The 13445-nt window shown below is 37.7% G+C and overlaps 1 protein-coding gene across 4 annotated transcripts in view; it reads right to left on the bottom strand.

Annotated features, from left to right (window-relative positions):
• The window catches only part of klhl29 (kelch like family member 29), a 286431-nt gene that overhangs the window by 100853 nt on the left and 172133 nt on the right, over nt 1–13445 (bottom strand). For all 4 annotated transcript variants that reach the window (XM_028439189.1, XM_028439192.1, XM_028439191.1 and 1 more), the window contains one exon: nt 4728–4926. In XM_028439189.1, coding sequence (XP_028294990.1) covers nt 4728–4926 — 199 coding nt within the window. The remainder of the gene's footprint in view (nt 1–4727; nt 4927–13445) is intronic.

A 13445-nucleotide genomic window follows, 5' to 3' on the forward strand; every position in this document is an offset into this window, starting at 1 on the left:
GTTGATATATTTGTTACTTTTATCTGAATTAGTGTCTTTAATCATAGTGTATATGCAAATGTGATGAAACATTTGCACGTCAGTCACAAATTGTTATAAAGAGGTTGAGAAGGTACTGACAAATATTGTTGAACTAAATCAAAACCTGAAATTAAAAAAAATCTTTTGGAAAAATCATTTATAAAAATCAATGCGGATATCCCACTCTTTAATGTTTTTTGACAAGGACATGGAAACAACAAATTTCACCCAAAATACATCTTTGGTTGAGAACGACAGAGCAAACATTAGACGACGAAAAAATAACTATAATTAAAATTTGTTTATTTATTTTATTCCTTTATTTTATTTTATTTTTTCTTGCCATGTCTGCACATGCTGTCGAAGGTCAACACTAATTAACATTACAATTTAGACACAACTTGAATGAATAAAATGTATTCTGAAAATAGACTAAGTAGAGCACACAATTACATAATTTCATCAAAAGATGTGCGACAAAAAGGCACTTAACCTTTTGTATTTATCCCCAAATGTACACTCGATGACAGTTGTCTATAAAACTGATTTTTTTTTGTTAGTTATTGCAATAAAATATTTTTTTTTAAATTAATGGTTATACAAGGATAAGTTAATGTAGAATCCATGTTTGTGCAGAGAACACAACTACAATAATGCTTTTGGTTTTTAGCATCGTGAAATAGGACTAACTTTTAATTACACTTTCATGAAGGATTTTTACCAAAAACATTCAACAAAGTGAGCTTAAACAATCCACACTACCTAAAGCATAACGGAACCAAGTCTCTGAGCAGGAAGCCAAATTATTTATACCATCATGACAACTAATGCTAATCAACCTTTTTCTGAGCAACCACAGATAAAACACGTTGTAATATCCCCTGGCACCAAATAGGACAATACTGTCGTTTTTCTATTTTCCATCCAGGGCATAGTTGAAAGACCTGGCACAACTGGTTTGCTACTTGGCCAAAAAAGCTTTCTGACCTCCTCTTTAGTGATGTCAAAAATGTGCTAATTTATGGGTCTCTGCGTGTGTGTTTGTGTGTGTGTATGCGCATGTAAACCATGAATAAACAACTCAAAAATGACCATGTGATCCTAAAAAAACACATTAATAAAATTAGTCTTGCTAGAGTGATTTACATGTCACTTTTGGATGGGGAAAAAACAAAAAGGTATTCAAGACAAATTCATTACTGGGTGAAAGTCAGAAAATGTGTGATTCCCACAGATACACACAAAGGTGCATAGAGACACAAGCACGCACACACACACACACACACACACACACACACTGCAACACACTCACATATGCACACGACTCACAAGTTCACACACTGACTAGGCTCTGCAAGAAGTGCTTCACGGACGGCAGTTTTTCCTTTCTTTTTCCGCTTGACAGGCTTATCAACCGAGCTCAGGTGGTGCCCCATCTGTTTGCAAAAACTTTCAGCACACACTCCTGCAAACATGCAATAAAGCACGCACACACACACACGCTTTTAATTCTGCATTTTTGTTTTTAAGATCCCCTTGTCTCCCTGACCAGATACTTAGCTCTGCTCCTGTACCCCAGCCTCCTTTCAATATTTAACCCTGGGTTTTTCCAACCTTGGGGTCGTGACCTAATGTGGGGTCACCTGAAATGTCTAAAAAAAAGAAAAAAACCAAACTTTTAAAAAATTTTATTTTTTAGTTATTTGTTGAAATATATTACTGTTTTTACCCTATAGTATTAAGTTCGTTTAATGATGTTTAATCTCTAAATCCACTGTTTTCCTGCTAATAACGAGTGTGTGTAATAATATTGTGCTCCCTAAAATTGTGAGGAAGCTTTAAGTTAGTGGTTTTCAAACTCTTTCTGTTGACCCCCCTCCACCCCCGCCCATGCATTTGCCAACAAAATTCTAACAAAATCTGTATAAAAAAGAATTTATTTATCTTGAATTTTTATTATTATTTTTTATTTATTTATCTATTTTGCACAACTAAAATTAAAAATAAATAATAATAATAACAATAATAATAATAATAATAATAATAATAATAATAATAATAATAATAATATCACAGAAATAGATGCACAAAGAGGCAGAAAGCTCAAAAAAATTAAATAATTATATATTTTATCAAATGAAAACACCACACACAATCTCAAACAACTGTATTCTATACTTTTACTTTCTCAAATATTAATCTAGTTAAATTAAAATGCAGAATAAAAATGTCTGAGCCTGGCGCTTATTGTCCCTTTGTGCACTGATTTTGGCTACTCTGTATTTGTAACACAGTATAACAAACATGATCAAAAAAAACTAATTTCAGAGAGAAAAAAAAGTCTCTGGGGTCGCCAGAAATTTGTGATTTAAAAAATGGGGTCACGACAAGAAAAAGGTTGGGAACTTAAACCCAAACCTGCAGTCATTATGAAAAGAGAAGACTCCACACTGCTTTAGTGAATGGATGCCCTGCTGTGCAGAACTCACCCTATCCAAGGCAGCAGATGGATGAGCAACGCATGAACGCAAACAAAAAACCAGGCCGGCTGACAAACACACACTGAGGCATGACAAACTCACACAGCTATGTTTGTATACCTGTAATTACAAAATACATCCACATACATACACACACAATACTCGTGTGTTAAAACTTGGCAAACTTCAACTTCAAAGGAGTTGAAAACTTGACGGAAAAAAACGTACATACATTACTTTTGGACTTTGCCACCAGGGCGTGATGCATCATGAATGTATTCATAACAAGAGTATTTGTGCATTTATATAATTCTGTTGTTCAGAGCCACAAGCTACTGTGAATCAATACACACTTCAGCCTGCATAATATGGATGGAGAACGCCTAAGATATGCACATACCAACAACTTTAAAAACAGCCTTGACAGAAAACGCTTGCGGGGAACTACTGACAACAAAGAAACCATTGAATCAAGAATGAATAATGTGATGATGCTGATTGTATGTAGAGACACAAATGTCTTTTCTGGGGGGGAAAATTGTTCTAAATAAAACCCTGTGCAGAGGCATTATGAACAAATTAGGATGCAAAGATATGGGCATGGAAATAGTCTCCTAATGTTGGCTAATGGATAAATAAGTAGTCAAGCCAACAGAGTACGCTGATAAAGTTACTTTTCCAACAAAACACCATTTGTTTGCCAATTATCTTCAATCTACTGAGAGTGGTGTAACGTGTTATTCCATGCAAAGGTGTCCTGATGCAAAACTTTGAACACCGTGTAGGCACTCTCATTAGACAGCTTTTTACAGGGGAAGCAGTCCTGGCCAATGTGGGGAGGGGGGGGTGAGAAATCCAATAGCTAAACGTAATTTGCCAGTGCTAGGCCAGCCAATTTCCATGAGTTGTTCTTTGAATTTAAGAGCGTAAACAATCACAAGCTGAGGGCAAATGGCTGTGACATTGGAGGCAGTCAGACAACAAGTAAATGGCTGTTTGTTTCCACACAAACAAACAAACCTGACTGACCCTCACAGGTGTTATTAGGTCGTAAGGAAATATTTACACAACGGGTTTCCAGTGAGAGAAACATTAAAAAAAAACATCTGATAGTGACTGATAGTTGCTTTCAATGCCACATGAATCAGTGTACCCTTCGTTCTTTGGTTATTCCGTTTTCAAAAACAAATCAAAATAACAAATTAACAGTGTGGTTATTTTGTGTCACTAACAAAACTAAAACAGAAATATAGAAAAATGAAAAACCAGACAAGCAGCGTTTTTCTGTTTTAAAATGAAATCTTCTGTTGGTGAGATGTTTGGATATTTAAAGGAAACAAGGACGAGAGCTTCATGAGGTGGTGTAATGAATCTACTGGTGCTCCTCGTTTCTTGTGATCAACTTCCATCTGTGTTGACGGCTGCCGTTAGTGGCTAGCGGTATTATAACATACAAAATACATATTTTTACTGTTTTCAAAAAAGCTGTAATTGTTTTTGCAAAAGTGTCAAATAGTAGAAGTTCTAACATTTAATGTTCCTCACACCAGCCTCACGGTCGATAGTCAGTCACCAGTTTATTTGGATACTATTTGGACTGTAACACTGTTCAGTAACGTTGATATTCACAGATACGGACTTCCAGCATCAATAACTCAACGCAGCAGAGTAAAAGCCTGCCCCCATATGTGGGTCCCCTCTGTGTGGTGAGCTTAAAACATGAAGCTCTCATCCTAGTTTCCCTTAAATAGCCAAATATTACAGAAACAGAAGATTTAATTTTAAAACAGAAAAACGCTGCCTGTTTGGTTTGTTTAAGTCAGTAAAACAAAATAACCACACCATTTATTTGTTATTTTGATTTGGTTTTATAACAGAATAACCAAAGGACGAACAGTACACAGATTCACATGGCTCCAGTGTTTAATAGGATCAACTCATCACTCACAGGTTTAAGTCTTTACACCAAGTACGTGTTCACCATTGAAGATAAAAGATCAATAAAATGCTGTGACATGTCAAGGTCTTCTTGTGGACACCTGACCTTTCCATCACCTCTCTGCAGTGAAATATGAATAGCTGACGTGTGTGTGTGGGCATACAGCCGTGGACAATGTGTTCTGGGTCAGTTATGAGAGATTCGAGTCATGCGACAACCACCAAGGACGGTACGAATGTGATTCACATTCACAGTCCTACTTTTGTGACTTTTGTGCGTGTACTCACCAGCAGAGAGTCTCGGCCGAGTTCTGGGCGTCTGCATCTCTTGTCGCGCGTGAGGAAGCATGTGGTAACGCTTAGCTTCATTGACCAGATCACGACACGCCTCAGACGATTTGATGAGTTCCTCGTTGTCCACCACATTGAGCAGGTAGGACGGATGGATGAAGGGAAGGCGGACCACAGCTAATAGCTCCGATAAATGCTAAAAAAAAGTAATGCACAAAGAAGAAAAAAATACATCTCAGAAATGTTGAGGTTACACGAGTGACTGAAGTGGATCAGAATCGACATCTAGAATGTTATCCAAATGTCATAATCTCCGACATTCTTTTCAAAAGATATTTGAATATTTGGATGAAAGGTAGCGGTAGCATCCATTTATTTGATTACCATCAGCATTGGCCCCTAAAAGCATTAGTTTAACACTCTGCATGTGTCAGATGTGTAATTTTAGATAACCTTAAAAAAAAAAAAAAAAACCTGCAACGGTTTCTACAACGGTTGTGGTTTTACACAAGTCATAATTAAAAGTTATTCATCAGGAGTTTTCATTGGGATTCCTGCAACGGTTAATTTGAACATGTGCTTTAGTTACGATGTGAAGCCTGAAATGAAGCAGAGGGGGGTATCTTACTTTAGTCCTCTGCTTTTGATTTATTCCAGCTCCAAATCTTTCTTCAAACAGCTAATGCTTTTTTTTTTCTTTTTTAAAGCTAAATAAACTCATTCCTTGGTAATTACAAGCCATTCAAGTCAAGATGCACATGTGCTATCACTTTGGGATTTTTTTTTTTTTTTCTTGTCGTAAAATAAATACAAAAATGATTAATTTGCCACGTATTTTTTACATTTTTTATTTGGCAGTGTTAATTTCCTGGCATGATGAGCTGCTTCTTGATGATTCGACATCAACTTAAATGTGAAAAGCATTTGTGTGACTATTTTATCATCTCTGACTGAGATTACCATCATATTGTATAGGTGTTCACACACACACCCACAGGCAAGACAGGCTGTTGCTATGACAACCTTGTCTATAGCTCTGGCTGCCAAGTTTTTCACCCCCTCCCAATAAGAGAGTACAAGTGTAAGTTTGCCCCCATGGGCGTCTCATCTCTGCAAAAGCAGTAAAAACTGTAAACAAGCTCGGACAGAGCGTCAGAGAGTTGGTTGGGTGGAGATCGACCCTGTTGACCCCACTGGCTCCGAGGGACATGACAGAGAAGCGCTGGGAAGCGTCACAACAACAAACTTTTGCAGAAACATCATTCGGGGAAGGACAAATAATCAGATGACATTCTGCCTCACTTTCCTACCTGGGGCTTTTTTACCCTGGCATGTGTCCCATTTGTTTTCTATTGATGTCCTGAGCTCATCTGACCAGAACAAAAAAAAAAAAGAAAAGAAACAGGGGCAAACAGGATGAAGTGGAAAAGAACACAGATTAGCAAGAGAGGGAGAAAATAGGGTAGCCGAGTTGAGGTGAATTGACAAGTGAAGTGGAAAAAGAGGAGAAAGTGACAGGATGAACATACAAAAAAACAAAAAAAAAAAACAAAGAACTAAAGAGACGTTAGGAAAATGATAAACAGGATGTGAATGGATGGTAGCCACAGAAATGTGTACACCTTGGCTGTGTTTAAAATCGCATACTATCTACAACTCATACTAAGTCTGTCGTCAAAATGAGTATGTAGTGCGTTCACATTAGATAGTATGAAGAGTACGCAAGAAATACCCGGATGTATACTGTATTGGGAAGTATGCATGGTGGGCACACTAGTCATACTAAACCCTCAACCTCCCTCAAGCAAAAAGTCAAACATTCTTTTTTGTCTTCATTTCATTTTTTAACACTGTTGTAAATAGGGCTCTTGTTTTGAAGTAAACCGTTATGTCAGTAGCTTAATAGTGGGTCTCCAAAAATCTCTGAAATGTTGGCATGAACTGTGTTTTCGTGAGTTTTATGGATCAAATGACCACATGTTGATATTCTACTTGGTCACTTTCTCGTTTAAAATGTTTTCAGAATTTCAAAATTTAACCTCACTACGCTTCTGGTTTTTGTCGTTGTAGGTTCGAAATGCATTTTGGGAAACTTCAAAGTATACTTCAGTGGAAACTGTCATAATCCTAATCATACTAGTATATAGTAGACAGTATATACTAATCAGTGATGTGCCGTCAGGGTAGGCAAGGTAGGCAGTGCCAACCCAAGGGTGAATTGATATTTTGATTATTTGTTTCAATTATAATATAATTATAAATTATTTATTTTTCAATTTCCGATAGCCTACAGTACCTATAAGTTTGAAAGTGTCAGCATTTTGTGCTTTTCATAGCCCAAATCACTAAACATCGCTATTTCCTGGTACGGCAGAGACGCTGCACAGTCTCACTCCGCTGTAAGGCAGGAGGATGCCACACCCTCTTCTAAAAGCACATTGCTGCTCTGCCTCTGGCCCCATAGCGTGTTTTTAAGTTTTTGCGCTATGCTAAATGCTTTGCGTAAGTTCACAGTGCATTAGTGAATTGATATCACGTGGCTGCTGCTGCTACGTTCTCTAGCGAGAAGCGGGATAACACTACAGGCAGAATAACAGCGCTGGAGACGATAAAAAAAAACTTTCTATTGAGGAGAAACAACAGCTTTTAAAAGATGGGAGACCAACACATGAGCTAACAGACCTTCAGCAAAGGAAAGGTCAGAAAATGTTTAAAATTTTCCACAGTGAATGGTAGGATTGGGTTTGTGGATGCGCCTCACTGAGGCTGTTCCGAGTTGTTGTTGTTGTCATTTTCTCCGTGTTTCTGTGTTTCCAACACAAACAATGGATGAGCTGTCGTGTCATGAGATATATCTTGTTGGGAGAGCATGGAGGCTGTTTTAAATAGTTGTTTATGTTTCTTTATTGGTGTTTTACGATCTTGATTTTGTTAGATGGCCAAATACTTGTTCATGTGGTGGTCTCGATTTGCAACGCCCTGTCTACCCAACCCTAGTGCTCATGGCACGTCACGGTTTATAGTGTATAATACGGAGTGTGCCATTTCGGACCCTTGTGTCTGTATCCCTCCTTCGCCCATGGAAGCACATGGCATAGCAAAAAAAAACTGCTTCACACACACACACAGTTCCAGTTGTTCACAGTCTATGAGCAAAACATGAAGGAAAAGTTGATGTGAGTTACTTTCATTACAGCAGTATTCCTACTGTGGGATTTGGGACTTAAAGAGAATCTACTACTTCCAATTAAAATACCACTATGGTAGGGGATTTGTCCCACTAGTAGTCGTGTCACAGTCAAATGGAGGAGTTAAGCTTCTGGCTTACTGCTCCATACTTCTATTACAAGCTACTTTACCAGGTTGGCAACAGTCTCTTTCAGCTGAGGACATCTCATGTATTAATGTCCGTAATCAGATGTCATGAAATTATAAAAACTAGAAAGACACTCAAATTTCTAATGAATAGTTAAATGCAATACTTATTTTTGACTAATGGAATCATGTGCAAGTAACTGCACATGAGTTGGATCTTCCACTGTTTGGATCTTCCACTGTTTTTTTTATAAACTTGGCCTAAAATCTTTGAAATGTACTTATTAGAAGATCTGTGCCTTACAAAATGCATTATTACACGCCATAGTCATTTCATTGCCTTTTAAAAATGGAACCACTTTACAGTTTAAGTTTACAGGCAGTGGGGCCATGTGACATCATCAATCACGTGATTTCAAGATGACAAAACGCAGGCTCTGAAACTGTGAAGTAGTCCCATTTATAAAAGGGAATAAAACGAATATAGTGGATGATAATGTGTTTTGTTACAGGACATTTGTAAAAACAATGGAGGATCCCTTTAAAAAGCAGTTTTAATCCATATTTTGCTGTTAAAGGATGAGTAGAAATCTATATGCAGGAATGTTTGTAGAATAGATCTCCATAAGATCTTGCTAATATTCCAAACAGATGATGGATTAACTGAAAATGAATGCATGGTTTTCTCTAATGCAGGATTTACATGAAATAATGTGTTTTGGCTGTTATGTTGTCCCTTGCTGTTCGAAACATGCCTCGGGTTAAAAATTAGCGTAAAGAATCATAGAGGATTATACAATAAATGTACATTTATTGATGTGTGTAAACCATAGGTAATATGGGTCTAAAAACCACACTTACACTCATAGAAAAGGAGAAAGTAAATAATCCCACTGTACCATCTGCAAATTCAAACTATGCACAACCCACATCTGTCGCAGCGGCTTCTCTTCTGCCCAATCTTTTCAATGGTAGAAAAACTTCCTCAAAGGGACCATCTGCTCTTTGCAAAATGGTTATGATGGATACGGCTGCAGCAAACAAGTACAAGTATACAGACAGTCGTGCACAAGCAAAAACAAGTGCATGTGGTCATAGGTGAGGTAATAGGCGAGTTAATCCAGGCAGTACAGATTAGAGATGAAAAAAATATGAGCTTTAAGGCTTTACAGACTAAACAGACTTTACTCTACAAATATAATTACACAAATGTGCGTGTGTACGTGCCTGTGTGTGTGTGTGTTGGGTTAAGGGGGAGGGAGTCATTCCCTTCTTTCTAAATTCCCTTCTTCCATGCTCCTCGGTCATTTTAAATCTAAATAAAACATTCCCTACAACTCTAATTCCATCTCACTCTCTCTCGCTCCCACTTTGTCACTCTCTGCCTCTCTCGCTCTCTCTCTCTCCCTACCTCTTCACCCGCTCCGCTTTCTCTCTCCCACACATGCATAAATTGGCATAGAAATGAAAGAGCGTTGCACACTTGGGCTAATATTCAAATGCAAGGTGTCAGACCCCTAGGAAAGACAGGTCTTGGGTTCCGAGCAGATATCACACACAGTTTTGGTCAACGTACCCTCTGATTATCCTGGAAACAAAACCCATTAAAAGTGAAAGTCATTTGCATTATTTAAATTGATAATGACCTTTAATCTCACCTAACATTGAAAAGTATTTTGACTGTGATCAATAATTAAAGTCATTATCAACAACCCCCAAAACTTTATTCTACATCTGTGCACTTTGTATTTGAAATGTGCTTAAGCTAGCATCGAGATGCTGTAAAATGAGAATAATGTATCTAATTTGAGTTAATGGGGCCCTAAGCAGCCCCACCAAAAGTTGTATAATTCCATATACTAGTTTATACCACAGTTTATAGTTTTTACTACTAGTTTAATACTACAGTTTTCCTCCGGGTGCTGCAGTTTCAAGGTGCACGCTAGGGACATGGTCATGGTTCTCCAAATAGACAACATCTCAGATCTGTTCCATGCCAAACAAAACACCCCTTCCTTCAAGTGTTTAAATTACATTTTATTCTCCTGCAATTTTGTAAACAACCAGAAGGAGAATGTTAGATTGCTTTTTGGTTTCTGAGAAATTCTGCTTTCACACAATCGGCATGATGTAACAAACACTGTAGTTTGGTAATAAACATATAAAGCTCTAACCTAAAGACCTGCATGTATAAAAGACAAACAATAACAAAAAAATACAATCTTTAATGGGAAAAACAATAAACTGCAATACATGTATTGTGATGTGCTGTATACTTTAGGCTAATTTCTTTTCATATTAAATCAATTTGTCACAATAGTTAGCTATTTCATGCACAAAATGACACCCTTTAAACAGCAATATGGAACTTCATTGAGAAACAACATAATACATCCTCTCTTCTTGTACGTACACTATACTTGGATAACTTTTATGTCTTTTATACATCAAAAAGATGACTTAAAAAACCCAAACCTCATCCAAAAAGTAGGAAACCTTCATACTTAAGCAGGCTAAAAGCTTGGGGTGTTGTTAATAACAGGTGAGGCATGCTAGCTTTTATCATCCTCTGTGAAAAATTCATACACTCTGTGCATGCCTAATAATCCTTGTGCTAAAAGGGTTACATTTTCACTTTGTGAATATTTGTGAATGCATGCCACACGTGCTCGTCAGAGAGCAGAGACTAACGCTCTCGGCAGATGAATCCTAAATCCGTGGACCTGTGCAGGCTCTCGAGCCGTCCCTCTCTCACGCACAGGCAGACATCACCAAATGTGAATGTAGTGCCTCTGGATAAAAAACTGTGACCCATCATTTTGTCTCACCGCCTCATTCCAGCAACCCTTGCACACCTTTCTACACAGAGAGGTGACTAATGGATGCAAACTTTCACAGCTACTTTGCTGAATGTCAGATACGAGTCTACCGCTCGTGACCTTCTCGTACTTGCTAAAGATGCTTGAATATCTTTTAACATAGCGAATCATATGGAATAGGAGACAGAAAACATGCGTGCACACTTCTGTTCAGATATTCTACCACCTTTACCTCACTCTTTTTACGCATTTATGAGCAGCCGATATGCAGAAACTCTGAAATTCTGATATGCAGTGCAACTAACATTTGGTGACGTTACCTCTGTAATGGCCTGAATCTTCTAAACAGTGAGCGAGCACACAAACACATCACGTCAACATTCTATGCAGAGGTGGATGCTATGCCCTCCAGCCTTGTCAGACCAGCTCTATAGTTTAGCTCAGAGAAAAGCTCATCCAAACAACTTTCCCCTTACTTTAGTCACAGGCGGGCATGTTTAGGGCTGGTTGGACAGAGGATGTGAATAGGTTGAGCCAGCTCAAAAGAGGGGATAACGTGTCTAACAGGATTCCTTTCCAGGCTGTTAGGAGCAGCAGAGAAGCCAGTGGGGGGCCAACGTCCACTACCAAAGAAGACACATGTCCAGTGAAGGATTTCCATTTAGTTTCTGTCACTATTGACTGAAACGTCATGCTCGATGTGTCTGTGTGTGCATGAAAGAACTCACTGCCATGATGGTGTCACATTATTGACGCGCAGGTGCATCTATTTTCTTTGGGCTAAATGACATTTGCTTTTACTTTAAAGCAAAGATGAGCAACTTTCATCACATCAGGGGCCACAAAAATGTGATCCGAGGGCCACATTGTTGTTTACAATGAGGACCAGTCGTTATTGTTTTGTGTGCGTTTCTGTCATTTTTGCATATTTTTGCTGTCGTTAAATGTATGTTGTTGTTTTGTGTGTTTTTGGAGTCATTTTGCACATTGTTATTGTCATTTTGCATAGTTTTCTTTGGATCTGTATAATTTTGTTGTTTTCTGTGTATTATTAGTTATTTTGTTTAGTTAGTTTGTTATTTGTAGTCATCTTGTGTGTTGTTGTTGTTGTCATTTTTGGGTATTTCTCTGTAATTTTGTATGTTTATTGGAGTCATTTTGTGTTTTGTTGCTTTTTTTGTATTTCTTTTGGTCATTTTGTGTGTTTTTTTGGAGTAATCTTGCTTCGCATGTGGCCCCCGGGCCGACAGGTTGCCTATTTCTGCTTTAAAGAACCCACACACACACTCACATAGTGCATATTTATCCTCACGGTGCAAAGAAACCCCCTCATCTTAAGTGACCACAGCTCTGTGGCTCTTCTTAGTGCCTGCAGGTTTCCATGACAAAATACATGCATGTGCTTTTTTATTTTTATTTTCTGGCAGTAACAACAAAAAAATGCTTTTGCAAATTCATCTTAAGTAAGCAATGCTTTGATGAGTCTGAGTCTGCAACGTGACAATGTGAGAGTTATGACGAGACGGATGACCGGGGAATAGAATGAAAGATGGTGGATGACAGACGCTCAGTGCTGCCCTGAGCATTTACTGACAGGTGCAGCGGTTTGTCCTTCGGGGGATATTTCTGCATGACTTCATTCAAAGAACAAATGCTGCCTCTCTCCACTGATCTAATTTTAACCATGCTTGCATGGAAAACTGTAGATAATAGCATAAAACCCATACACGCAACATTCCAAATAGTTGCACAGTAAGCACACTAAGCTTTCTCTGAAATAACAAAAAAAAAACATGACTGTGTAAGTCTGGAATGGACATTTTTATTTAAGTATTATTATTAAAGGTGAGAACGTAGCAAGATGCATCGTCAAGAGTATTAAAATTCAAACCATACAACACACCAGATCGTTACCTAAATGTAATACTTTCACATGCGTCCATTTATTCATTTTTTGTCTGTTTGCAGAATTACATCAAAAGTGCTTAAAAGACTTTGACAACATTTTCACCAAAGATAGAACTTACACCATGAAAGATTCTATTACATTTTGGAGGGGATCCGGATTGATATAGTGATTCTGAACAGTTTCAAAAATCAAAAAGTCCCTATCTCTCACCATTGGCAAAAATTCTAAATGTATATCTTGTTTTGGAATTGATCTTTTTTAAAAAAAAAAAACAGTGGATCATCCTATTATAATCGTATCATGTGATTTACAGTTTTTAGTGTCAATGTTCTGAGTTTCACTCACATGCATGTGCACAGCTGCTGCTGAAGAGGAGCTCAGCTCATCGCTTGTATTGTGTAGAAACTTTGTTTGTCTCATTCAGCAGTAAGTAAACAATAAACGTTACCATTATATATGTTAAAAAATGTGACCAAAAACTCTGTTTTAACTCTGTCAGCGGTGACGAGGGATCGAGAACGAGCAGGGAGACAGAGAGACATGATTGGTTTAAAAAAGTTATTAGAGGTTTACAGCTGCTACAATTTTCTTTGTTCCTTTTTCAGAACACATAAGATCTTAATTTATGCCAAGAAAATTTCAACCAAAAACTTAAAAAGTGTATCTGCAGAA

This window comes from Gouania willdenowi, chromosome 24 (genome assembly GCF_900634775.1).
Source record: "Gouania willdenowi chromosome 24, fGouWil2.1, whole genome shotgun sequence".
In the NCBI taxonomy this organism is placed as follows: Eukaryota; Metazoa; Chordata; class Actinopteri; order Blenniiformes; family Gobiesocidae; genus Gouania; species Gouania willdenowi.